Source organism: Echeneis naucrates, chromosome 17, assembly GCF_900963305.1.
Source record: "Echeneis naucrates chromosome 17, fEcheNa1.1, whole genome shotgun sequence".
NCBI lineage: Eukaryota > Metazoa > Chordata > Actinopteri > Carangiformes > Echeneidae > Echeneis > Echeneis naucrates.
Window position 1 is genome coordinate 13,974,952 of NC_042527.1, and position 27,669 is coordinate 14,002,620.

The 27,669-nt window shown below is 41.9% G+C and overlaps 4 protein-coding genes across 8 annotated transcripts in view; 3 read left to right on the plus strand and 1 right to left on the minus strand.

Annotated features, from left to right (window-relative positions):
• The window catches only part of spidr (scaffold protein involved in DNA repair), a 30,506-nt gene extending 28,851 nt beyond the window's left edge, over positions 1–1,655 (plus strand). For both annotated transcript variants that reach the window (XM_029524443.1, XM_029524444.1), the window contains 2 exons: positions 409–465; positions 1,146–1,655. In XM_029524443.1, coding sequence (XP_029380303.1) covers positions 409–465; positions 1,146–1,265 — 177 coding nt within the window. In that variant the 3' untranslated portion in view covers positions 1,266–1,655. The remainder of the gene's footprint in view (positions 1–408; positions 466–1,145) is intronic.
• Positions 1,656–1,743: 88 nt separating this feature from the next.
• On the minus strand, positions 1,744–3,199 carry cebpd (CCAAT enhancer binding protein delta). The gene has a single exon (XM_029524939.1). It carries the CDS (start codon positions 2,949–2,951, stop codon positions 2,070–2,072), a length of 882 nt encoding a protein of 293 aa, XP_029380799.1. The 5' UTR covers positions 2,952–3,199; the 3' UTR covers positions 1,744–2,069.
• A 2,820-nt stretch (positions 3,200–6,019) lies between these two features.
• Positions 6,020–13,394, plus strand: mcm4 (minichromosome maintenance complex component 4). Of its 2 annotated transcripts, none has more exons than XM_029525157.1 (17): positions 6,020–6,075; positions 6,861–6,929; positions 7,044–7,202; positions 7,311–7,474; positions 7,620–7,715; positions 7,808–7,903; positions 8,030–8,125; positions 8,558–8,696; positions 8,828–9,048; positions 9,187–9,307; positions 9,656–9,915; positions 10,357–10,722; positions 10,830–10,957; positions 11,383–11,590; positions 11,725–11,953; positions 12,326–12,459; positions 12,794–13,394. In XM_029525157.1, the coding sequence occupies exons 2-17, from the start codon at positions 6,866–6,868 to the stop codon at positions 12,887–12,889; spliced, it is 2,577 nt and encodes an 858-aa protein (XP_029381017.1). In that variant the 5' UTR covers positions 6,020–6,075; positions 6,861–6,865; the 3' UTR covers positions 12,890–13,394. The 2 variants fall into 2 exon arrangements, with proteins under 2 accessions (XP_029381017.1, XP_029381018.1); XM_029525158.1 differs by having other exon boundaries at positions 6,022–6,075; positions 6,864–6,929.
• Positions 13,395–14,401: 1,007 nt separating this feature from the next.
• Positions 14,402–19,692, plus strand: ube2v2 (ubiquitin-conjugating enzyme E2 variant 2). Of its 3 annotated transcripts, none has more exons than XM_029525460.1 (4): positions 14,402–14,548; positions 18,221–18,387; positions 18,489–18,614; positions 18,780–19,692. In XM_029525460.1, exons 1-4 carry the CDS (start codon positions 14,533–14,535, stop codon positions 18,924–18,926), a joined length of 456 nt encoding a protein of 151 aa, XP_029381320.1. In that variant the 5' UTR covers positions 14,402–14,532; the 3' UTR covers positions 18,927–19,692. The 3 variants fall into 3 exon arrangements, with proteins under 3 accessions (XP_029381320.1, XP_029381319.1, XP_029381321.1); XM_029525459.1 differs by having other exon boundaries at positions 14,403–14,548; positions 18,221–18,369; XM_029525461.1 differs by having other exon boundaries at positions 14,533–14,554; positions 18,230–18,369.
• Positions 19,693–27,669: the final 7,977 nt, after the last annotated feature.

The window sequence follows — 27,669 nt, forward strand, 5'->3', positions numbered from 1 at the left end:
TTGTTTCAACCTTCTAACTTGTAGTACGTACACAATTAGATGTTGGATTGATGCTTAATGCACAAACGAGAAAATAAAAAGAAAAAGTTTTTTGTTGTTGTGATATAAGCATGACAGCACAAAAAGCAGCAGGATAGGACAATGGTGCAGTGATTGGAGAGCTCAGTTAACACCTAGTTTATTATTATAGAAAACTTGGTGTGACTGTGTAATCAGAAAACTGAACCAAACTGATAAAATTATCAGTGTTTTTCTTATCCACAAACTAATATTTTAACCCCTTCTATCAATCTGGTACTTACCAAATGGGACATTATGTTTGGTTCAGCATTTATAATTTATGACAACATTAAGATGACAATCAAAATGGTATTAATTGCTTGACACCCTTTAAATCTTTCCCGACAGCTGCAGAAAAAGACAATCCTGTCCATCCTGAACACCACACCACTGGAGGGTAATGAGGTAGGTGTGCTTTTATAAACTGTTATGTAACACTGGGCTGAACTCCACAGTGCATTGATCTTCTGTCAATATGTCCTGAAAGCACCCTCATCTGTTCATGTCAGGGTAATAAAGCTCTATTCTGTACTAAATGAGAAAATCCTTGAGTCATGCTGTTCATTGAAGCAGATAATCTGCAGCTCCCATGATGTGGTTGTCTTGATATTGGCTGTTTCTAACTTCTCAAACATGGAGATCTGGTGGTAAACTTAACACATTTAGTTTTTCTAGGCTGTTGCTCAGAGAAAACAAAATAGGTAAAGTTGTCTCTTTTCATGTGAGAAATGTAGCATTTTACAGTTAACTGTCAAAAGATAAACTGATTAAAAAATAATTGGAAAACAGTGATTAGTTGCAGCCCTAACTGACAAAGAATGTGATAATGGCCTTTTTTCGCTGGATCTCACGAGTGCTCTATACAATTAATGCTGACTCATATGTGTGGTGCAAAGGCCAGGGCCTTAAGTGCACTCACATATTTTTGAAACTTCAACAAATTAAATTCAAAACTATAATTAGTTGATTTTCTTCAAAGGCACTTATAACGAAAATGTATTATTATAAAGAAGTAGTAAATAAGGTGTGTAGCTTGTTTGTTTCCCTGTACCAGGTGTCAGTGTTTGTGATTGGCTGTGTCTCAGTTCCCAGGTTACGACGTGGAGAATGTCCTGGGAAAAGAGGTGGGCCCCCTCACTGTTTATGTCAGAGTGGTCACTAGGAAACCTGCCCCCTGGATTGGCCTGGAAGAAATCTGCCTTTAAAGGCTGTCAGGACAAGTAGCTAATGATATCAATCCTACTGCCCAAGGATTTGCATACACACACTCAGCCTTGGTCTGAGCCAATTTAGCAGCGCCCCCCCCCCCCCTCCAAGGCCTCCCTGACAGCTTGTAGCTGTGCTGAGGAGAACAGGCTGCCAGAAGACAAGGTCTTGTTTGTGTTGATATGTGCTTCTTTGGATGAGGAGTTGACAGCCCAAGGGTACACCAGCGGCATGCAGTGTCTGTCAGAGCAGCCCATGTGGTTCGTCAACTTGGATGTGACTTTCAGAAGAGAATTTTTCAGTTAAGGCATTTGTAAGTGGTTTAGAAAAACCCAAGTCGTCTACCTCTGTATTTAAAAGTACAACTCTGTGCCAATAAATTTATTTTTGCTGACTTAACTATTTCCTGTTGCACTTCTGACTTCTTGGGAGAGAACACTTATCCTATGTGCAAAAACTACTCACAAACCAAACACGTTCTGCACGTTTTTCCACTTTTATTGTAGATTCCATAAACAAAATATTTTCAAGGTTTCATACAAACTATATAAAAGGTCATGCTCTGGCTCTTATACAAAGTTTGGAATTATAAAACAGGTACCATATCAGGTATAACATCATATCATATAAATGCAGTGGTAAAATAATTTAATACAGATAAAATCCCACAAAAATATGGCAGCAACATCATATATTTTCCAGTGCCATTATGGTAAGCTTAAAATACATCTGGTACAGATGGTAAAAACAACAACGTCTCTTGAGGTATGTCTCCTGAAAGCTCAGTTCATACTGTTCATGTGTCACCGGCTCTCCATGCTGGTGGAGAGAGCTGCAAAGGAGGAGTTGGGTATCTGCTTGAAGAAATCTCTGAGGCCGGTCAGCTCTCTGGTTAGCTGCTCGATAGTTTTGTGAAGTCTGTCGTTTTCGGCGCTCAGTTCAATGAGCTTCTGCTGCATCTCCAGGTTGCGCCTCTTGGCTTTATCCCGGCTCTTCCTCACCGCTATGTTATTCCTCTCCCGCCTCTGCCGGTACTCCACGCTGAGCCTGTCCACCGGCTTCTTGCCCTTCTCCCTGCCGATCTTCCGCGGGGAGGACCTGGCCGAGCTCACGGCGGACACGGGCTCCGGGGTGGTCGGCGGGGTCGGCTGTCCCGTGGTCAGGCTGACGGAGGTCTGGGCGCAGGTCTCGATCTGGGACGGCAGAGACGAGGACATGTCGCTGTCGCTCCAGTCGGACTCCTGCTTGACGGGCGCGCTGAACGCCCCCTTCTCCAGCCCGCCGTCCGCCTTGTAGGCGGCCGTCAGCTGCTGCACGCCGCCGGGCAGCAGCGAGCTCTGCATGGTGTAGAAGTCCTGCTTCTCCTGCTTCACGGTGTTGAACAGGTCGAGGAAGAGCTCGTCGTTGCACAGCTCCAGGTTGGGCACGGCCGTCATCGACTCGATGTACTGGCTGAAGTCGATGGCGCTCTCGTCGTCGTACATGGCCGGAGCGGTGCTCAGCTCCACCATGCTGCCGTCCTCCGCCGCCGCCGCCGCTCCGTCGCCCCTGCTGCCCGGCTTGCAGAGGCCCTGCTGCGGGCCGCCCAGCTTGGTGCTCTCGTAGAAGTTAGCCGGCTCCATCGCCCAACTCATGTTGCATTGTGGGGACACGCAGTGGGAGTCCAGGCTGTATATGTCACACATGAACCCTGCTGACTGCGTCCACGTGGTTTGGGGGAGAAAACACAGCAGTCAAAGCACCCAGATGTGTCAGCTCTCCGCTGCACAGCTACCATACAGCTGGACCTCCAAACTCCTCTGTTTGCCTGGTGCTTTGTTGTTGTTGTTGTTGTTGTTGTTGTTTGCTTTAATCCCTGGATGCTGCCTGTCGGGCTCCTGTCACTGACTGACCGACACAACACACTTCTTGTCACTCCTCTGAGATTTTTGCACTTTTGCGGACAGTTTTGTATCGTTCCCTCCCGCTGACGTCACACAAGTGCCGCCCTGTCACGAGCCAGTTAAGTCCAAAGGGGGGTCACGTGGTGCGCCTTGACTTCCCATTTGAGGAGAAAGGGGCGTGTTGCTCCTGCCGCCCACTTTCTACTACGACAGTATGAATGGTGCGGAGTTGTTTACATACTGGAGGCTCTGTTCCGGGGCGAGGAGGAGGGGGAGGAGGAGGAGGGGGGGCTAACTTTAGTCTGCTGGTCTAAAAACATCTGCCTCAAAAAGAAGAGATATTCTGTAAAAATACTTTAACGCCAGAAAGAGACCCACCTTTAGTCCACTCTTGTATTTTCAACACACTGGGGCTTTTTATTCAAGTACTCACTATGCTAGACTAGATTATTTTAGTTAGGTGAACAAATCAGGGAGCTTTGGGCGTCAGTCACACATTTGCAAGATCCAACATGTGACCGCAAAGATGCAAACAGGTTGCAGAGACTCTAAATGACCACTAAGAAGCAGCATATCTACAGAGACTCCAAGTTATCACAGAAATGGTAAATTTCCTCAACAAAAAAGTCTTAAAAGTAAAAGTAAAAGTAAGAAATGAATACATTATTGGATTATTATTGTTGATTTCTTCACGTTAGTGATACCTGTACCTGGTCATGGTCAGGCTCATTGTAACTATTTAATATATTAGTACGTGGTTTAATCAGGAATCCTATCATATCTTAAGCAGATAATGCGTTTCCTTCAAAATAATCATGAACATTTTCAATAAATGATCAGACAAATCTAGTGAAGCAAAAAAAAAAAAAAAAAAAAAAAAGACAATCTGAATTAATCTCCATCTGAAATTTTGTGGTGTATAATGTAGACAAAAATTGAGAGACTCAATTATTGCTCAAATATGTCATAGTTGGACTTCAGAAAAAACTGGAGCAACCGCATTTACTGTCTACCACAGATCAGATCAGTTGTCAAATGTAATGAATTATACAGGGATGTGTTCATCATGTAAGATTGCCTGTACAGGCAGTGTCATGCTGGTGGACATCTTAAGGATCAGTGACAGTTCATACCAAGAAAATTCATGTGTGATGCAACAGGAACATGATTTATGATTCTGGATAAGCCTGCGACATTCCTATACAGGACCATATAGTTAAACTACATGACTCACTTCCAACCAAGGAGAAGATATTACCACATTAGATCTATTGACAGTGTGAGTGTGTTTAGATTATTTTCAATGTCATATTTTGTTTTATTTCTTAGCTGCTAGTTAGTTGTGGTTTTTTTTTTCCTTCATGTTGTTAATACAATAAACCTTGATTCAGAGAGTGATCTTATGTACAAAATTCTGTGATAAAAGGGGGAAATTAAACTATCAAACAGACCAACATACCTTCTTTTTGTAATTCAGACTGGAAATGCATATATACATCATAACCATTCAAAGCAGCTGGAATATACAGACAACAGAATATAAGAGTGTGTAATCAATTTTCAGAGACAGAATCTGCTTTAGCTGCCAAATAACGACTTCAATCTCATATTTTTTCTGGTTAATTTGTAGATATAAAAGTAAAAATCACCATAGCTCCATCTAAAGGTAGCAGAAGTAATATATAACTGGGAAAAAACAAAAATCAGGCACTTCCAAACAATATTTGTTGCAGTAAATGCACTTACTTAAATCACAGAGTGCTACAAAACTGGACATAGAACAAGGACTCAAAGCCAGACACAGTATAGGCAAACATGGACTGTGACTACAAGTATAACCTGAATAATAAACTGACTGTACAGTACAGGCCAAGTGAGGCTGTCACTGTGTAAAAGGTTAGAGGAATTTAATCTACCAATCATTTTATTAGACATTATAAAAACCCTCCCTTGGCTTGGAATCGTATGAATATTTCTATTAAGTCGTATAATTATTAATTATAACTCAGATAGCAAATAATTTAGCAGTATTTTGTAAAATAAATATCAGTCAGATAGATTGGAGGTGGTGGGTCAGGTCTTCTTGGAGTGAACAGACTGTCTCTGATGATGAGTTGTTAGAGGTATTCTCTATAAACAGCCTCCATAAATGACACATGTCCTTACTCTTCCAGGAAATGTTTCGATGCTTTCCTCGTAGGAAGTGATCTGTACTTTTCCTTTCATACTCAGGTCGTAAACGTAAAGTGCGCCACCCTGTGTTCACTAACTGTAATTGCAGGATAACTTTGGTGATAAAACTCTCAGACCATCCTGGTGACACATTAGTATTTGGAGATAAGGTGAAATTTACATTATCTTACATCTTCAATTTAAGTGTCCTTGAAGTCGTCTCTAAATAGGCTGCATTTGCATTCCAATCATAATTTAGCAAATACATATAAACGCCACATAGACAGTTCCCAGGGCTGGGAATCGAGTCCAGAACCTCCTTGATGTGTGACTGTGCCGCCCCTTCCTACTGCCACTTTTATTAAATTTTATTATGGATTGTGAAAATTGTCAATAAAGATATACAAAAAAAAAAAAAGTCAAATACTTTTGGATCAAACCAAATCAGTGCAGACATCGATGACGGAGAGATTACGGGAAGGGACCGCAGACTGTACGCTAATTATCATACAGAGAAATGTGCTGATTTAATTTTACTCTGGATGCGTTTATTTCATCTATTAGGCGATGTTTTAAAGTTTAACTAAAGCCAAATCGGTAGAAACGCCCTTTGAACCCCCCTCTGTAATGAAAGGGTCGACGGGAAGGAAGCGACCCATCCTGGCTGCTCATTCGTCCAAAGTTCCCCGCGAAAATAACGTCATCTGCAGTTTCGCGCCAGATCTGCAGCGCTGGGACGTCAACAGAAGAAGAGGTAAGAAAAGATGGATTTTATGATAAAAATGCTTATTATCTCAGTGGAAACAAAGTAGCGTCTTTTAAACACGTCCGACTCAACAGGCATCAACGTGTTGTGTCGTTTTCGTGTTTACTTTTAACGTTAAATGAGGTGAGACTGCAGGAGGAGTCCGCTTATTGTCTGACTGTGCAGCCACATGTCAGACGTGGAGAAGTTGGCATCAACCGAGGAAAATATTTTAAGTAAAGCAGCAAAACGCAATGATCGTTCAAGTAAAGTAAATGGAAACATTTTCTAACATTTTGAAGGAAGTGGCTGCTGTTTTTTTGGAACCAGCCAACTTAAGTTGATAGAACACTGTGGGTTGGCTTTGTTAAAATTAAAAACCCTATTGAAATGAAAGTCTAACTTACAATATTAACAATATTGTTGAACATTTGCTCTGTTTACATCCATAACCTGATTAAATGTGCAGGAAACAGGAAAACAGCACTCCAGTGAGGAATGTTCATATTTAGTTAACTTTGTCTCCCTTGCCTTTGGTGTGAGTGAAAGCCATCTCTGCTTTTAGACAAAACAGTTAGAAGAGAAGTGAAATTGTCCATCTATGTACATTGTTGGACAAACTCAGGGGCTCCACTTGGAGCAGTGGAAGTGCCGACTTAAAGAGAACTGAGCACAGCCAAACACACTGGCCCTATTTTTACATTTAGGGCTGTTAATAATATCTCCTTCCATCATCATTTCCATCTGATAGAAAGTCAACTAATTTCAATCTGTCTGATCTTTATATATTATAGCAGCAATGTCTTCCCCTGCATCCACTCCTGGTGGCCGCAAACGTGGCAGGAACACCAACCCATCAACACGTAAGTTCATCTGTTTTTCTGTTTCTTTGCTCAGCAAAAACCCGGAATCCAGAAGAGGTGGTTGGTCTCCATTACGCTGTTTGTAACTTCTTGTATCTCTAATTGCCTCGTCAGCCCGCAGCGAGGGTCCCACGTCGCCTCCCTCCCAGCGGCGCAGAGGTCAGGATTCTTCCACTGGGGACCTGATGCCGATGCCCAACTCCCCGGCTACAGACATGCTCAGTCCTTCAGCACCGCAGGACACATCTCTGCTCTCCAGCCCCCGCCCCTCAGGTAACAAGACAACAAGATGTGGCCAGTTAAACGTCATTTGGATTGATTTCTCATCCTGAAGTGGAAATGCGCAGGAATGCTTAATAATAAAACAACTTACTTGAACAGTCCAACCCACCGAAGTGGACATGAGCTCCCCTCTGATGTATGGCACCCCCAGCTCCAGAGTTGAAGGGACTCCTCGCAGCGGAGTGCGCGGTACTCCAGCCAGACAGCGTCCTGACCTGGGCTCGGTCAGGAAGGCGCCACAGGTTGATCTTCACTCTGACCCGGTCAGTGGAGGAGTCCAGATTTATTATATTTATCATTAAACCGTCTTAAACCAAACAATCACTAAACATGGACGACTGATGGCGTTATGAAGGCGTATAAAATAAAAACCAAATTAGCTTAACGTGGCTCGTGTTCTTTCAACAGCCCAGAGCTGATGGAGCCAGCGATTCCAACACAGGCCAGAGACTGGTGATTTGGGGAACTGATGTCAACGTGGGGACCTGCAAGGAAAAGTTTCAGGTATGTAGATGGCCACACATTCATAAGATATTCCCCAAGTCTTTCAACGCAGAGAGTTCATGTTTCCATCTTCTGTGCTGCTTTGCCTCCAGAGGTTCCTGCAGAGGTTCACTGACCCGACGTCCACTGAAGACGAGAACGCTGGCTTGGACCTGAACGAGCCTCTGTACATGCAGAAGCTGGAAGAGGTGGTGTATTAACTCAAGCTTGAGTCGTCGTGATGCATTAGCCAAAGTTTTCTTTGTAAAACACACCTTATTATCACGAGACATCCTCGTTAATGCAAACGATCGATGTTGATGTTTGTCTCGCAGATCAGTGTTGTTGGCGACCCAGTGATGAACGTGAACTGCCTGCATGTGCAGTCCTTTGATGCAGAGCTTTACAGGCAGCTCGTCTCCTATCCCCAGGTAAAGCCCCAATGTTTTACAGCCAAATCTTACTGTCCACATTATGTCTTTAGTTTGGAAAGTTTTGGCTCAGGACACTTTCCTGTAATGTGGCTGTATAGATTAATATGATGTATATTCTATTTATGTGTAATATATTTGAGTTGAGGAATGGAATAAGAAATCTAAATTCTAACCTCTTAAACAGCCATTTAAGGGTTAAAAGCCTTTTTAATATACTTTCAACAGAAGAAAAATGTAAAGGGGATTTACAATTTTCAAATGCTAATAGCACAGAACAGAGGGAATATTCTTATCTCACTTCATCTAAAGGATGTAGTCAGTCTTAGGTTAAATTTTCTCTTTTTGTGAGAATGGAAATTGAAGTTTTTCTCTAGTGGATCATTGACAGCATATTTATACTAATGCGTGAGCCATTTGTTTCCTTTACAGGAAGTCATCCCCACCTTCGACATGGCAGTCAATGAGCTTTTCTTTGAGCGTTTCCCAGACTCCATTCTCGAGTACCAGATCCAAGTTCGCCCCTACAATGCCCTGAAGACCAAAAACATGCGGAACCTTAACCCAGAAGGTGCTTAGTGGCGCCGAGATATTCCATCTCATATTTAGTGTGGGATTTAGTGAATATTTATCATTGCTCTGATTTTTTTAAAATGTGAGGCATCAGCCTGAGACTAAAGCTTCTGTGTGCTGCCTCCGCAGACATCGATCAGCTGATCACGATCAGCGGCATGGTGATCCGCACCTCACAGCTCATCCCTGAGATGCAGGAGGCTTTCTTCCAGTGCCAGGTCTGTGCGTACAGCACCCGTGTGGAGGTGGATCGCGGGCGCATTGCTGAACCGGCTGTTTGTCGCAACTGCAACACCACCCACAGTCTGGCGCTGGTTCACAACCGCTCCGCCTTTTCAGACAAGCAGATGGTGAGAGTTCGTTGGGACCGAGAGTTTGGTGACGGGGCAGATTGCTTGCAGTAAATGACACCTAATTTCAGAATATGTCTAATTAGTGATGGGTTGCTGTTGAGGTTTTGACATCTGTTTTATCTTCTTTCAAAACAGGTCAAAATTCAGGAATCTCCTGAAGACATGCCTGCCGGTCAGACACCTCACACAACTATTGTCTATGCTCACAATGACCTGGTAGATAAAGTGCAGCCAGGAGACAGAGTTAACATCACTGGTAAGCTCTTACATGTCAATTGCCAAGGCTACAATTTTGCTGTTTTGTTTGTTTTTTTTAATCCAACCCAATGTCTCAATCAAAAAATATTCAATAATTGGTGACCTGCAACAGAGAAAACTCAGCTCTTGACAGATGAGAGAATTGATGCAAATTTTATTTGACTAGTTGCTATAAGTTTCTTGAGAGAAGACAAATTATCACTCCTGTACTAAATCCATCGGAATTATACAATCTATGTAATCATCATACAGTAACTTCAACCTGAAAAATGCAGCATTTCAGACAGCGAATGAATCCAGGTTTCATTCAGGAGAAATCATAAGGACTCTGTAAACGTCCCCACAGGTATCTACAGAGCAGTCCCCATGCGTGTCAACCCACTCCAGAGCAACGTTAAGTCTGTGTACAAGACTCACATTGACGCCATTCACTTCCGCAAGACGGACCAAAAACGCCTTCACGGTTTGGATGAGGAGGCTGAACAGAGGCTCTTCACTGAAGACAGAGTGACGACCCTGAAGGAACTGGCTGCCAAGCCAGACGTCTACGAACGCCTCTCCTCTGCCCTCGCACCCAGTATCTACGAGCACGAAGACATCAAAAAGGTGTGTGAGAATGGATGCAAGAATGAAATTGTACAAGCATCCAATAAAACATGAACTTTGAGTTGTGAGGATGATGTGGATGCTAATAATTTAGTTCAAACCAGGGTTTTCAAGACGATATTTAGTCAGAGCTCAGTGGTCCAAACAGATAAAACTTTCAATCTCATTAATGAACGGGCATATTAAATACCTTTTTTGTTTTGTCAGCCTTCATATTGATTTGAGCCTTACAGAATTTAAATAAAGAGACTTATTTAGATGCAGCATTCATCTTTCAGAAGATTTTTTTTTTTTTTTTTTAATCGGACTTTAAACATCAACCTCCGAAATAGCTTTGTCCGAGCAGTAACAACACTCTGAGCGGTGAGCTCTGAAAACAGTCAACATGACATGCAATCACTGAAGGTTTTTTGACAGCAGCTTTTCATATATCCCCTCCAGGGTATCTTGCTGCAGCTGTTCGGCGGCACCCGTAAGGACTTCAGTCAGACGGGCCGCGGTCACTTCCGTGCAGAGGTGAACATCCTGCTCTGCGGAGACCCCGGCACCAGTAAGTCCCAGCTGCTGCAGTACGTGTACAACCTGGTGCCCCGCGGTCAGTACACGTCGGGAAAGGGCTCCAGCGCCGTGGGTCTCACCGCCTATGTGATGAAGGACCCGGAGACCAGGCAACTTGTCCTGCAGACTGGAGCTCTGGTGCTGAGCGACAACGGCATCTGCTGCATTGATGAGTTTGACAAGATGAGTGACAACACGCGCTCTGTGCTGCACGAGGTCATGGAGCAGCAGACCCTCTCCATCGCAAAGGTACGTCTGATATGTTTAAAGTCAGCTGGAGCCTGTAAGACTGAAAACTCAACGGTGTAGGATACACTGTGACCTTTTCACTGAGGATCTTTTTTTTCTGTCGGCAGGCTGGAATTATTTGCCAGCTGAATGCCCGTACGGCGGTGCTGGCCGCTGCCAACCCTGTTGAATCTCAGTGGAACCCCAAGAAGACGACCATTGAGAACATCCAGCTGCCTCACACGCTATTGTCCAGGTGACTATTATCAGTCAGGAAATCGCAATGAAACACATGACGTAAAATGATCCTCACAAATTTGGTCAGTGAAAATGCTGTGAGTGAAGTCAGCAGGTAGAGAAGATCCTTCGAGCCGAACTGTGATCTTAACTCAAACCAACATGTGGGTGCTGCGTTTAGATTTTTAGAGAAGATTTCTATTTCATTGAACATTTTTATATCTTTGCATTATTGGACATTATCATGGTGATTATCGAGGTAAAGGGTATGAACTGATAAGACACACCTGTATAACTGGCTGGCTCTTTATAACCTATAGTGCTATATAACTTAATGACTTAATTATCTCCAGTATCTTGCTTGATCTTAATGACTTTGTCTCATCTGTGTTAGGCCCACATTGTGTTACTGCTGTTTAATGCTGCCTTCTTGTGCTCCACCAGGTTTGATCTAATTTTCCTGATGCTGGATCCTCAAGATGAAGCTTATGATCGCAGGCTAGCCCACCACCTGGTGTCGCTGTACTACCAGAGCGAGGAACAGATGGAGGAGGAGTTCCTCGATATGGCTGTGTTGAAAGATTACATTGCATATGCTCGTACATACATCAGCCCAAGACTGAGTGAGGAAGCCAGTCAGGCCCTCATTGAGGTTCGTTTGCCACAATTTATGAGCCTCATGTTTCAAGTTTTAAGACAGACGTGGTTTATTTAAAACACCTGTCAGCCTTTGTTTTGGCATCGCCCTTGTTGACCCCAGCTGACCTTGTCCATGTTGATCCACAGGCTTATGTGGACATGAGGAAAATAGGCAGCGGAAGAGGCATGGTGTCCGCCTACCCCCGACAGCTGGAGTCCCTGATCCGCTTGGCTGAGGCCCACGCTAAAGTGCGCTTCTCCGAGAAAGTGGAGACCATTGATGTTGAGGAGGCCAAGAGGCTTCACCGCGAGGCCCTCAAACAGTCAGCCACAGATCCCAGGACAGGCTTTGTTGACATCTCCATTCTCACAACTGGTATGTTCAACAGGGCATGGTAAATATTATCAACCAGTTAATGTGATGCACCCTGAATTTCAGTCAAGATGGTGATAATACTTTATTTATATAGCACCTTTCAAAACAAGTGTTAAAACTGCTGTACAGCAAACCTTACAACCAATAAAAGATGTACAATTAAATAGAATCAGGAAAAGTTCTCAGATAACCTTAAACCATGTATTTTTGAAAAATTGGTACATCAGCCCTTAATGTTTGGTTATCTTTGACTTCAGGCAGCAGCTCACTATACATATGTGTCATTTGTTCTTTAAAGCTTTATAAATTATTGACAACACCGTCTCAAAGAACAGAAGCAGTGTATTTCATTGCATTGGTTTCTGATCACAGGTATGAGTGCCACTGCCCGTAAGCGTAAGGAGGAGGTTGCCCAGGCCCTGAAGAAGCTGATCCAGGCCAAAGGAAAGACGCCTGCCATGAAATACCAGCAGCTGCTCGACGACCTCAGAGGACAGTCTGAAACTGTAAGTGTTTATTTTGCCTATCTCTGTATTAAGTGACTACAATTCACATCAAATTCTTTGAGAACGATAGTTTCAAATACTGCAGAACAAGAGCAGAGCTGATTTTTTTTTTTTTTTTTTCTCGATGACATTACTCTAAAATTCTTTTCAAACTTCATTAGACAGAAGTTAAAGTGCATTAACAGAACTACAGCTCTGCTAATAAAACACATTTTAGTCAAAGAAAATGAGTTATGAAAGTATCGAATGCTTTTTTGAAATTATAAATTGTCTGTTTCTATCATCAACACAGCCATTTCCTGTAATCACTTTGTTCTTTGTCGCTCTGTTTAAGGCGATCACTAAGGAGCTGTTTGACGAGGCGCTGCGAGCCCTGGCTGATGAGGATTACTTGACAGTTACTGGAAAAACTGTTCGTCTCCTTGCCTAAGGCACACCCTACAATTATGTACAGTCCTTAATTTTAAAACCTGTCCAATGCCAATTTCACTTTCTTGTGCTGTAAAAATAAAAAAAAAAAGACCTGTTTGTATAATTGAACCACCATATGTGGACATGTTAGATGTTTGAATTGCCTGGATTTTGGACACATGATTAAATACCAGATGACTCATTCAACCTGAATTATAATATGCTCTTAAAATAACAAAAGAAAATACACATGCTGACATTTACAAGTTGATGTTAAAACTTTTGTGTTTATCTTGTGTTTAAGTGTTTTGCGCTCTGTGATAGTAAAAGGTCATTTCTTCTGCCTTGTACATTCTAATCACACAATTTTTTTTTTCTTATTAAAAGATGTGTTAAAGCAAGATTGAAGCAGGCAGTAAGTTTTTGTACCTGGTTCTGAAGCTTGAAAACTTAATTTAAAAATATATTTCCAGAGTTGAAGTTCTTGTAGCTTACATTGACTACTTGTTAATAGAGGAAATAAAATGTTGCTCACTCAAGGAGCTTGGAAATCTATTTTTTTTTCCTGTTTGTAAGGCTGCTATTGAAGCAGGGTAACATAAACCCAAATGTTTTATACTGATTATTTTACATACATCATGTTTAAATTCAGCCTTACATTCAGTGTCTCTGGAAATGTAACCACTTGGGGTGGAAATATTCAGATAAAAGAAAAATGGAGTCCAGAAAGTTAAAAGCTCATTATTGATGCAAATTAAATGAGACAGGCTTCAGCAATAAGACAGTATGTCAAAAACCAGCATGAACTCGAGGTGGCATGCACAGTCCCCTGACCTTTACGTTATCACGTTTTGCATACATGACAAGCTAAAAATATCCCTGAACTTGATCTGTGTGAAAGAATGGGCCTATTATTATTTATTACCATAACTAAATCAAAACTAATGTATTCATATAGAGCATTTCCAGATCTGTTGTACAATAAAATACAAGGAAAAACAATAAGCTTAACCCTGGCCTCACCCAGGGGACAACCACAAGCAGCTGCCCTCTGACCTGAGAAATCTGCTCATCAGCTGGAGAGCGACCTTGATTTGTCAATTTTTAAGTGTGAATGTGAGATTGAGTCGAGCCTTTGGGCCTCGGCCTGGAGATGAGGGGCCAGACATGGTGCTCTGAGCAGATGCATTACACACAGTGGAGTTGGACGGGCCGAACAAAACCACTTTACCGTCATTTCATTTGCCATCCAGCACTGCAATAAGTGAAGGAGAGAGCAGACTGAGTCATAAACAGCTTTTAATGGGAGGCAGAGCCAGATGGAACCAGAAGGGAGCGAGTAAAACCGAATTATTCCATGTTTTTGTTATTATTATTGCAGGATTATTTTGCAGGGAGTGCTGTGATGCATCGGCCGCAGTTATTGTTATACACATACCTGCACGTGAGCACACACCTTTCTGTGTCTATCTGAAAATCTGTGTTTACTTTGTGAAGCTTGTGTTTGTGTTTGCTGGAGTTTGCAGCTGCAGCAGCAGGTCTGTGTGGTCCGGTCGGTCCGGTCGGTCCGGTCCGGTGGAGCAGGTGGAGCGGCGGCTGTGTCGGTTTTAACGGCTGTGATGTCACACTTGTGTGCGCTTCTGGACTCGGCTGAAGAAGAAGATGGCGGCCTCCTCAGGTTTGTGTGTCTTCAGACTAACATCTACAGGGACAACACGCGTTACCCGTTTACCGTGTTTCACAGAATTGTTCCCAGTTGTGATTATTTTAATTTTTTATTTTTTTGTTGTTGTTGTTAATAGTCTCCTCGGTGAGCTTCGCGGGGCCCCCGTCTAGTTCACGGAGCTGCGGTGTTAGCTAGCGCTGCTAAAGCGAGGCGCTGTGACTTAGCGTGTCTGGGAGTTAGCTTGCTGTAACTGTATGTGTTAGAAATAGGCGTCGGCATCGCCAACGTTGATTGTGTGCTTCAGACAGAACATCTCTGTCGGTACAGTGCGGTGCTGGACTTTAATCAGACGGCGTCAGTTTGCGTTAATACGAAGACTGTACACAACCGCAGAGGCTGCTAGCTGAAAGCTAACTTAGCGACTAGAATATTCTAACGCGGCGCGGCTGCGTCCGGATAGATCTCCTCCTGACTGTCGCAGACCCCTCAGCCTGCAGCCGACATTAAGCACGACGCCTTCATGGTGATTACAACTCAGTATCTACACAACGAGGCATTAAATTGCGGGCTCCAGTCGCCTCTGTGTGAGACCTGACACGGCGGTGACAGACGGTGTGACTGCAGACAGTCCCCGCTGCTCCCATTAGCGCGCCACTTGCTAACGTTGTCGTTCATTTTCGGGCGGACTGACACTTTATCACTGCGGAATAAACTTTAAAAAAAAAAGAGACATTTTTGGCGTCCAAACGCCAGGCCGAGGTTTGCCTCTGCAGGGAAGGAGAGGAGGGGGACGGCGAGGAGCCCATCGGATTGATTTAAAAACGTTTCAGCTACCGTAGTTAGACACCACCAGTCTCAGCAAATAGTCGAGGCCCGTGCTTGCGGAAGCGTGGATCACAAAACTTGCGATGTAAAACTATTTGAATCATAGAAAACCAAACTAATATTCATTAGACTGTTCCCAACACACACAGGGTGCTCCCCCCCCCCTTTTGGTTCTGGGTGCCTTTAATCAATGAACACAGTTATGTCGTTACAAAGAGGGGAAGTAGTTGACTCCAGGTCGAAAGTAGCTCCGGACGAGTCGAGGCGAGCTGCAGCGGCTCATTTTTAACCTAACAAGGTTTAAGTTACTGGAGCTCATACATAACATGAGCTGGAAGGAGGAGCTCAGAGGACGACATTAGTCTTGACACGTAGTGAAGGAGAATCTCCCCCCCTTCCCTCTCTGTATCCTTCAAGGTTTTAGATTTTAACTGCGAACCAAATGTGGGCCTTTTGTTTATTGCTGTTGGCAAATTTCAAAAAGTTTGGTCTAAAGGACATTGTGTCTCTGCATGTAATGATGGAGAGGATGCAGTAAAAAAAAATAAAACAGGGAAGTGTTGGACAGCTATGAACAGATTAAAGTAAACTGTAGTAACATGTATACATGCAGCCAGCACAGACTGAGGCTGATCATGATTATACGTTATGGATCATACATCCTGATCGTGTCCTTATTTTGGCAGCCATCGTCTTGTGGTATTCATCAAGCACATTGCTGCCAATGTCACCAGATACACACTAGATCAACTCATTTCTGTGTTCATTTCCTGAAAATATGCTGGCCCTTGGATTCATACTGGCTTTGCACAGTCCTTTTGTTGGAGCTGGATTGATGAAAGATTTTTGATCTTCCACCAAGTTTAAAAAGCATTAGAAGATATCAATAACATGAACGAATAAGATCCCTTAAATGTTGGTATTAAAGCGCAGTGATTTAAAGAGTTGGACAAACGAACCTTTTCAAAGCATAAAAGCAACTGCAATAGTAATGGTAAATACAACTGCATAACACCAACTTATGCAAAAATAAAATCAGATGTGATATTGAGGATTTTAATAAATTCAATGCATTTGTGTGTGATTTGATTTACAGAAAAATCTGATATTTTGTTTTCTGCCAATTTGGTGACCTCACATATGGGAGCATTGGTTGTCTTACAGCATTTGGGTTGCTGTGGACTGTAGGTCACAGCCACAAATGAAATTTCAAAACTAACTAACTAACCCTAATCCGTTTCTTCAGGGTTCAGGAACATTTTTACTATTTGTTGTAGCTCAGAAGATTAATCAGTAAGATGAGAAAATGTGTGTAGTTGTAACCCTAGAAGCTAAAGCTCTCTTTTTCAGTTTGGTGAACTAGACTTAACCCTCTGGGCCTTTTATAAATCTGAGGGACTGAAATCTTGGAATAACTTATCACGAGCAAATTCCGTTTAACAGAAGAGGACAACTAATGCACCATTGAATCATCAATAGTTCGTTGCGCTAGCTCCACACCAGATGTGAAATATAGATTTTTTTCAGAAAAAAATTTGTGATGTGAGTGTGATGAATGTTGCCTGAAATTAGAGGCTGTGAAATTAATTGAGTCTCCAGGGAAAATTTCAATATTTTTTTCTGCTGTCTTTTGCCTCATCGTGTGGCTTTCTTATAAATGCTCCTCTCCTCTCTCTGAATTTGTCCACGGGATCATAATTATGAATAGCAGTAGTTTAGCTGAGTGCTGTCTCCTCAACATCCACCATTTTTACAGTCATGAGCTTTAAGTGGTTCATCACTTAAACTGCCATGAGTGTATGTGAGACCATATGTTTAATGCCAACTTGCAACCCTCTTCCAAGAATATTTTCCAGTAGCTGGACACTGATTGACTAGTTTTGAACAATGTTATTATCAACTCAGCTGTTACAACATCGGTCATAAGATGACCCGATCATTTGTTGAAAAATCAGTACAGGCCCATGTGCTCCTCATCTCATGACTGTTTCCACACAGCTGTCAAGAGTGGTCTCAGACTGTATTTTCTTTATTAAATGCCTTGTGAATGAAATAGGAAATTAGATGCAGTTTCACATTCAATAGATGAGGATGTTTTCTATTCTGTGGCCATGTGCTTATCACGCATCCATTGAGTCATTTCTTGCACATGCGTCATGTCCTAATCATTTCATGCATTACTTTTCTGCATCAATTAAAAAAAAAAAAGGCTTTGCTTTATCAAGAATAATATAAGTAGTTGCAGACTACTCTCTGTTGATCAACAATTTACCAACTTTTCCCCTGTAGACTAGGTATAAAAAAAAAAGAAACTCCACTGTGGTGCCCTTTCCTTCATTTTTTTTGTTACCTAAATTGCATGAAAAGACCATTGTCTCTTAATTTGGCTTAATGGCAGCTAGATGGCTGATGGTACGGTTCACTCAAAATGAACTATAAAGTCTGTTTTTCCAAAAAGAAGGAACATGCCAGAAAGTTTGAATAGTTTCTGGACAGCAATGGAGAAAAAAGATACATTGTTTGGCTTTAACTAATGTGAGTATGATCAGTTCATTGTTGGTCTTTCTGTAAAATTTGCTGACTGAAAGTAAAATATAGAATCTTGTCAGCCATGTCTTTTAGAATCAGTGTAATTCAATCAAATTCAAATTTGGTGTTATTCAAAACTGGAAATTGGACATGTTTGAAAAACATTTCATCAAGTCTTGTATAAAGGTTTGGCTACAGAGCGCGAGTGTCTGTTGGTACGATCAGATCATTGTGTGTTTTAGTCTTTGCATGGAATTCGCTGATATAGAATATCCCCAAACATGTCTTTTAAAATCACTGTAATCCATATTCTGTTTTTTGTTACTTTAGGAGTTAAAGTTCCACGCAATTTTCGCTTGTTGGAGGAGCTTGAAGAGGGGCAGAAGGGCGAAGGTGACGGCACAGTCAGCTGGGGCCTCGAAGATGATGAAGACATGACTCTCACACGGTGGACAGGCATGATCATTGGACCAGCAAGAGTAAGCAGGCAGAGCTCAGTCCATTGTCCTTCCACTGCAGACACAGAATACTGTCTATCAGATAATATTGGTACAAAAACTGATTCAAATGTTCCGCTTTTATACTTGTTTGTTTTCAGACCAATTACGAGAACAGGATATACAGTCTGAAAGTGGAATGTGGACCTAGATACCCAGAGACAGCCCCGACTGTTAGATTTGTAACAAAAATTAGCATGAATGGGATAAATAATTCCAACGGGACGGTAAGTGTTGTCTCAGAAACTGACAAGGTTATTTATTAGTGTCAAGTTCAGAAATAGTTCTACTTTGCAGTTTTTCTGATGCTCAGATGTGATGAAGTGAGCAATCGCTCAATGTCAGTGGTCCTGTCACAATGACTGATGTGGTGTGTTTTTTGTGTCTCACAGGTGGATTCACGTAGCATACCAATATTAGCAAAATGGCAGAATTCTTATAGCATTAAAATTGTTCTTCAAGAGTTAAGGCGTCTTATGATGTCCAAAGAAAATATGAAGCTTCCGCAACCACCAGAAGGACAAACCTACAGCACTTAATCGTAATGGATTGTGTCGACCCTCTGTCTTAAACCTTACTCTCTTAGAAATATTGTGTAAAATCATCAAGAGGCTCACTTCACACATCAACAATATCGTCTGCAAGAGCAAGATTGGACTTTCTTGTTACATAGCTCATTCAAAAGAAAAAAATGTCCCTGCAGTTAAGCACTGAATAGATAGTTAAAAGACTACAAGACCACAGTTATCCGCCTTCAATAAAGTTACTTTGACAATGACTTATGTTTGACCTGTTCCAGCTTTGAGTGGGCTTGAGGAAGGAAGCATAACCCAGATGAGGCTGTACCAGAATCCCAATAGTTTTATGTTCCTGACTGATCACTGAAGAAAACAGCAAGATGTGTGTACGATGGCATGTTCTGTAACTAATATATAGTCAAAGAGAAGCCACATTTTTGAGTTGTTAGTCAAATTTAGCAGGCTCATTGAGATATCATGCAGATTTCAGAATATTCAACTGTGGCTGTAGTCTAAAAGTAGTGTCACAAGGTAAGAAAGATTTCTTTTTTTTAAATATATATATATATATATATATATATATATATATATATATTTGACACTATACCAATATGTTTCTGTTCTCCAGCTCTTTGACATGTAACAGACGTTGAAGCCTGTTCTGTTCTGAAAACCCTTGCATTTAACTTCTAGTGAAAATGGCAGGTGTATGAACTTGTGATTTTCTGAAATTAAAATCACTGTCTGCGACAAAAAAAACCTACCCAAAAAAAAAAAAAAAAAAAAACTAAAGCAAATCTAAAGGTTGAATTTTTTTGACTCCCTAGCTGCAACTATAGTTGCCAGTTTTTCCACAAGAGGGCTGTAGTTGACAAGTCAACTTCATTTGGCAATTTCCACACAGGACGTGCATGGCATTGTGAGGGCCCTCACTGTCCCTGTTGGACCTGTAGTATAAGCTAGGTTAATGAAACGGATGGCTGACGCCACACTGGATGCTTGATATGTGACATGTCTTCATTAGAAAAATATAATCAAGGTGCCTTTTAAAAAATATATATAAATACTGCGACTCATTTAGTGGGACATTTAGGCAGCAAGCCTGCATGGCTCTGATTGATTGGTTATCCACATTATGGCTTAAAGCACTCATACTTGTTTTAGTCAGTGAACACTGCAGTGTTGTAGATGCTCAACGTGGCAGTGAGAAGAAAGGGAACTGTTCCTTCTTAGTATGTGACCTTTTGTGATTTGTCAGCTGTTTGATTATTCATGAAGTTTAATTAACCAAATGGGTATTTTAAGAGTGTTCACTGCAGATGGTGTACTCTTCTGTCCTCGGTACACTAACTTAATCTGTCAAAGTTATATTGGGGAACATGAATTTGCAGAAACATTTTAGAATTTAATTTTTTTTTTTTTACAAAATTTTAAAGATTTGCAAGACCTAGTTTCTCATTCCAGCGACGGCCCGTGACAGTAGTTGGAGGTGAAATGTTTCTTTTGGGGGATTTTTCTTGAAATTTTCACTCCCACTGGCACTAGGCTTCCTGACTTCTTTAGTCACAATCAGGTCGACGACGATATTTGATGGTTCAGTCACAATAAGCCATCAGTCGAATCATTCATTTGACAGATTGATCTAATGGTGTGAATACTGTAATCATGGATGTTAAATGTGAACAGTTACAGGCCAAAATCACCCGGCACTCCAAAATGGCATTCGAATGTATGGCATCTAAAAGCGATGAACTGCGCTGGCTCCACATTCGACCTTTGTGACCTCCGGACCATAACTCCCTCCCTCTCACAGCAGCAGCTTGTCTTGTCTCGGGGCTGGGATGTGCACATGTCTGTTGGCCACATTGTGACCTGCACTGTAACATTGTCTACATTGTGGCAAGATGATTCAAAAATATCTCCCCACAAAAAAAAAAAGAAAAAACCCAGCTGACTCCTGTTTTACAGAGGTCACATGCTGTATCTGCAGGTGTAATCTCCAGACAGGTGAAAAAGATACTGTGGAATGAAGCACAAAGGGCATATTGTTTGAGCATGTTGGAGGAAATGAAATGCTGTTATGTAAGAACAAGTGATAAAGCAGCATAGACACAGAAAGAAAGCGTTTGTGAAGTGTAGAACATTTGTGCAGCCGTTGCACATCGAACCGCAGATATTTCTGTTTCGCAGACTGAGCCGCACCAGCTCAGACCTGCGTCCCCTGGAGGGCGCTCCACGCTCATGTATGTCACTGGCAGGGCTCTGAAGGGGTTTCTGTGTGGAGGACATGACTTTTCTGAAAAGGCAAAGCCACTGTGATGCTCCCCGGCTACATTTGTGCATGCTGACATTATTCTTTGGAAAAGTGACGTGTTTTGCAATTTGCTGTGGGGAACTTTAGCCAAGCAGTTAGTAGGCTACTGCGTAAAAGCTCCACGCTGGTGTCCCAGCATGTCCTAATCAGGTCATTGAGTCTCTGTACATTAATAGATAACTGGTTTGTGCTTTGTATTTAAAAAGGCTTGCAAGATTTGTTATGAGAATTTGTGACTGTGGGTGTGAGATGAGTCAGTATTTTCTGCGGAGGATGACCTCCCTCTTACCCAGTCTGTGCGAGATGAGATATGACTGTCCGTGTGATGGTTAGTGAATGGGCCTATGTTCCATTAGCCATACGCTCCTTGCTTGTTATTTTGTTTTTCTTTCCTGTGTTCCTCTCGGATGTCATGAATATGAAGTGTCTTGTGTTGCAGCCAGTTCACTCGGCAGCAGTTATCCTCAAATATAAAAGACACAGCCTCAGGTCACACAGGCTCTTTCTTTGATTCACCATATGCACTTTCTGAGTAGTCTTCTCTCAACCTTTGGTCATTGTGGCGACACTCTTTGGAGAATTTTATTTCAATAGAAGTGGGAAATCTTAACTTGACTATTTAACCTTCAGCCCCATCAAATAAATTTCAAACTCGGGCACCTGCACAAAGGTGCCAGCTGAACCGCAGTGGCAGCTCATTGATTTTATTACACTTGTACCAGCCTTTCTATGTACTCCCCCCCCTTCTTATTTTTTGTAAGGTGCCATCTGGGCTAAAATAAAGAATTGAATACTTTGGTTTGGAAGGGACTGACAACAGCAAGCCAGAGTGAGCTGCTCAGTGATCTAAGATGGGAAGGAATGTGGTCAGGAGGACATGCGTCTCGTCTGCTGGCAGACTGCTGGAACCAGGCCTCTGCTCCCAGAGCTCACCTATTGCCCCAAGGGGCTCGAAGGTCACGTGTTGCGCCTGTTGATACTGTAAAAAGCTTTGTCTTCTTTATGGCTGCTGAGGGGAGAATGTGACAGTCTTGCTGAGCAACTCCATTTGTTCCCATTCCCCCAAGTCCTTGTCAAATCTTTATTTTGAGTTTTACGAGAAGTGTTCATATGATCTGTGGCTTCACATTAAAAATAAAGCCAACTTTCATGCAATTTTTAGTTCTTTTGTGACGTTAAAGTTTTCAAGGATCGTAGACTAAAATGATGACTAGTAAAAACTAAATATCATCAGAAGTATTGACCTCAAATCCCAACCTGTCAGGCTCCGAGGATATACTCCTTCAGTTTCCTTTCAGCCTCTGGACTGCATCAGCAGGGCTAACCCAGCAACACGGGTCCTATGGGTGCCATGTTTGTATCTACATACCTGCAGTGTTTCCACATTAACACATTGTCACAAGCTTCGAGGATTTTTTTTCACCGACAACCAAAAAGATGCCAACCAGGGCTTTGGGATGCACTTCTTGTCATGTGCAGCCTACTGAGCTGATCTGCTTTATCAGAACATTCAAACGTTTTGTAGCCATTATGGCAAATTAACCAATTTCAATACATGTAAATAGAAAGGGTTAATGTGCTTCCTGGAGCACAGAAATATATTTTGTTGCTTTTAACTTTCTCCCCAAGTGACCATTTAACAAGTAAACATGACTGAGATCAGAGAAGTCTTCTGATTTTGTCAGATGACTTTACAGTTACAAAACCAGGATGCAACCGATTATGATGAAAGAGACGCACCACATACGCTGAAAGAACAAGTTCCCATGTTGGTAATAAACCTCAGAATCAACTGCAATCCACCTGGCAAGATGTTTCCTGACCCTACGAAGGTGGTCTTTGAGATTCCTGTGGATTCTTTTGTTATACATGCTGTATTATTAGCTGCCGTCACACAGCCCTACCAATCATTTCCGTTTACCTGAGCTGTTGATCCCGACCCATCCTGAGAGGTCTCTTGTTTGTCTTTATATTTGTACTAATTGATTTTGTTGCTCACTTGGCAGCAGTACAACAAGCAGTAAACAATACATTGAGCAATTATCACCTTTAAGGGCAGCAAAAGTATTTTCAAACAGTTGTTCATTTACACAACCGCAACAGTGTTGGTGTTAATTTGTAGTTGTGTTTCTGGCTACTTGCTGAATTTAGATTTGATGCCCGTTCTGTTTCAGCTCTGGTTTTGGTTGATATCAACTGTTGAGCTGCTGAATACTCTGCACTCTCCACTATGTTCATTAGATAGCCTCTAACTTTGTTGTTTGTCTGGACATGTAGTGTACAGTTTCCTGAAGTTGTGGCGCATGAAACCAAAATGATGGGCCAAAAGAGGCTAGATGTTTTGCAGAATTGACGTCAGCTATAGAGTTGGCGATCTTTTCCCACACCTTTAAACCACGAGAAGATTATCCATCTAAAAAGAAAACCACAGAGCCGCAGTCTTAAATAGTCTTAATCAACTAGAATATCTTTTTGCAAGCTTGTTTGTTTGGTTTTTAGATTACGAAATATCTAGAGATGCACAGAATGAGATACTACTTGTGTTTTTTTTTTTTTTCCTTTTTCCATGTATTCTTAAGAAAGATAATCAGCAACAATAACATTGTTTGCTTAAGCTAATTACCCAGACAGTTTTTTTGGGGACTTTCAAAACAGTGTTTAAGTGCTGTATTTACAGTGAGATAAATGGATGACCTCCTCTCTCACTGTGAGAAAAGAGACAGATTGGAGCCACATGTCTTTTCCTCTGGTGACTCTCTGGGCTATTGACATGCACTTCACAGAGCCATCCACGTTCGGATACACTTCTGCAGCGAAAGCTTGAGGTCATTTTTATGCTCACTGATGGTGAGAGACTGGGAGACTCATAGAATGACAGTCTGGAGTTAAAGGAAAGCTTTGATTCAAATCCGCTGTCAGGACACAGCATGATATATGGATCATGCAATCTGGAACATGAATTTAAAACTCAAATTGTCGCTTGTAACTACACAACTTCATCTCAGGGTGAAGTGACACAGAACAGGGCTTCTTGCAAAATGCTGCAAAAAAAAAAGAAGAAAAAATTGGTAGAAAGAAGAAAACTCCCAAATCGTCTGTCTGTTTACTCACTGCATTCCGGGTTATTTATACAGTGAAGTGAAAAAACAGTGTAGACTTCATGTCTCTACTTGGTGAGAACTATTAAATTACATGTGGATGTTTTTAATTACTTCACATAAATGTTGGAGCACAACACTTCTCCAGTGTTTTGGGGGCGAGGGGGGGGTGGTCTATAATGTCTCACATGTTAAGAGAAGCACTGGCTTGCACTTAATCATGGTGGTCCCTGTGTGATTCTGGCGTTGGAAATGTGGCTTTGTGAGAGAAAAGTGAGCATTCCTTCTGCTGGCGCAAGGGAGAGGAAATGGGTAATAAAACCAGGAGAAAAAAAAGGCTCGGCGGCATGCTGGAGCCAGTGATTCTGGGATCCACTTAATTGCTCTTAAATGAAAAAGATTTTTGGCTTCCCATTTGCTGTGTTTAACGAAAAGTCAAGTCAAATCCCACATGTATACCAGCCAAGCGATGACTTCTCATCCAGCAGTATGAGCACTAATCCGTCTCTTTCAGTGGTGCCATTGGTAATATTAATATTAATATTGAGAAGGCTGCTGTTCGCAGGCAGCGAACGCCAGAGGAGGCGGAAATTTTGCTCCTCTGCTTATTTACTGAGGCTGTATAAGTCACCAGGGATAGAGAAAATCAATACTGGATTGCTGAATGTTTCATATCTGTTTTTAGGTCTCTCTCTCTGACAAGTATGACACAAGACATTTATCTTTGCTTTAAATTGACTGCAGTGGTGATTTTTTTTACTTTTTTTTTGTAAGTTTCATTAAAGATTAGTGATCAGTGGTAAGATGTATACAAATGGATTTTCATCAGCAGGACGTACCTCAAGTATTTAAATGAAAAGCACACATAATGCAGAAGAATGATAATTACAACTACATTACTATGTTTGCAGCGCATAGCTGGTCACGGTGAAGCTAATATAAACTACCTGATATACTCTCGTCGTGTATGTAGTGAACAATACAAAATGGGAGCACTGAAGTAAAATCCAAGGATCTTAAAATTGTGCTTTGCTTTTCATCCAATTGCAGTTCAGTTTTTTCAGTATGTTGACTCCCTGTTGAGTGAACTGTTTTACCAAGTCTTTTTCCACGTTGCCATCCCTGGCCATTCTTGTTTCTGAATGTGCTGACCGGGTGTGAAGATGGCACTCAGGGAGCCATTAAGGCCTAAAGTGCCACGCTAGGCTGTCATGTCGTGTCAGCCATGCCTTTTGTACTCATTAATTGTTGAGAGAAGTGTGTCACATCCTGTCAGGCCGACTGCTGATGTCCCTCTGGTCACCCCTCAGCGCCCAGTGCCCGCTGATGCTATTGTGGCAGCGGTGGCCGCAGAGGAGAAGAGAGCCGGGCCCTGCAGGATGTGGGACAATACTGGGAAGGAAGAGGAGGGAATCCCGGGGCTGTGTGCAGAAGCCAGGTCAGCCGAGTGTCTCTGAGAGCATTCCCCAGTGAACCCCCTCACCCCCCACCCCTACCCCTGAGGATAGACTGTCATCCTCTCACCTTTTTATGAGACTGGAACGAAAAGAATCTTTTTTTTTTTTTTTTTTTGGCTTATGCTTCTTCAAAATTAGTCTTTAGTCTTGATTTAAGAGTATAAACCTTTATATAACTGTGTTATGGAATTCACTGATATATTTTATTGCCTTTTTAATATTTGAAAACTGTAAAACAATGTAAGGCACATAGATAAAGTTTTGTTTAAGACCAATTTGAAATATTTTGTAATGCCAAATAAGCATAAATGGACCAAAGAAGAATTTGTTGATATTAAATAGCTACAGCCCTCATAATTTAGATCAAAATAATCATTTATTGGTTATCATCCTTACCAAATTAGTATTCATCTCTCTAAGGCTCGTTAAAGAGCGATCAAAAGGATATACAAAACTAGTATATATTCTGTTACATTATTTTAATTAGTGTACATAAAACAGCCCTCAAAACTGCAGCCTGTCCAAGTATTGCTTCTTGGCGGCAAAGCTCACTAAGCTTCTCATTCACAGCTTCAGCAATCCCTTGAAAACATTAGCTACCTAGAAATCTGGGCAATGTCGCAGGAGTATCAGATATTCTTTCACATAATTGTAATCTCAGTCTAAAACAGTGATCAATTTAACAATTAAAACTTAAAGGTGTAAGATAAACCCTCATATGCATAAAATGTAAGTCTTAAGTGTTAAATAATACAGTTCACTTGTGAGCAAACAGCCAAGGTTTGACGTCTTAAGAGATAAAATATAATCCAAATGAAAGATTTTATGGCTGTTATGAGCTCAGTAAGCTGCTCGACTTTTAAAACGAGCCCAAAGCTCCTGTGTTCATTTTAAGGCGAATGCAATTACATAATCCTTTCTGCATGTATCCACGAGCAGTTTCACCACATATAACACTGCTACAGGACAGTGTACAGCGACCGTTTTTAGTCTGACTGAGAGCAAGCTGTCACAGTGGCTCTGTTATTATGGACCACTCTGCATGAATCAATGCCCATGCAGTGATAGACTACACGGCACGGATGGGGAATTAATGAAGAAGAATCTGCGGTGTCGGGATGTGGTCGCAATTTGCTCCTGCTGAGTGGCTGAAATGCAGTCACACAATAAAAAATTGCAAGAGCAACCTTTTAAGGTTCTGCCTCTGGCCACTTTAAAACGTGTCTCTCAACCACAAAAGATGATGCACTGGGTTGTGCTACAGACAAGCGGGGGAGCAAAAAAGATGTCCAAATATTTCCATGGCTCCTGTGGCCTTCTGCTTGCATAGTCCTGGCATGAGCTCATTGGCGTGCGGCTAGTTTGTGCTCCCTCAGCACTGTTCTTTCCCAGTCTGTAAGTATCAATGTCGACACTAACTAGGCATTGACAAAGTCTTCTGAAAGTCTCCCTTACCCAAAACCCTCTAGACTGTGGCTCCACTTGGTATTGAGGGTAGGGGTTTTCTTATAGGCAGATTATATCTTTGTGTCACCGAATATTGAAGAGAGCGGAGGTCATGCTCTCATGTTCGCCTTGATATCTGGAAGCCTTTAGTCTCTGCAGTGGTCATCTCCATCCAGGAGTCTGGATGGTAGCACCATTTATCACCAGCTGTATGAAGGTATGCATTCTTTGTGGTTTGTAATGTCTTTTTAAGTGAGCTTACTGTATAAAACATTTATTTCTTTAATTCCCTCTCAGACGTTATTTTTGAAAGCTCAGATCCAAAATGGAAAAATTCATCGCCAAACGTTCTGAGGACCATCTTTTTGGGGATGGGCATTCTTTTCAGCTGCAGTTCAATTCTCCTATAGAGTGACTCTTGTGGGGTTTAACCAGCGAACTAAATGACA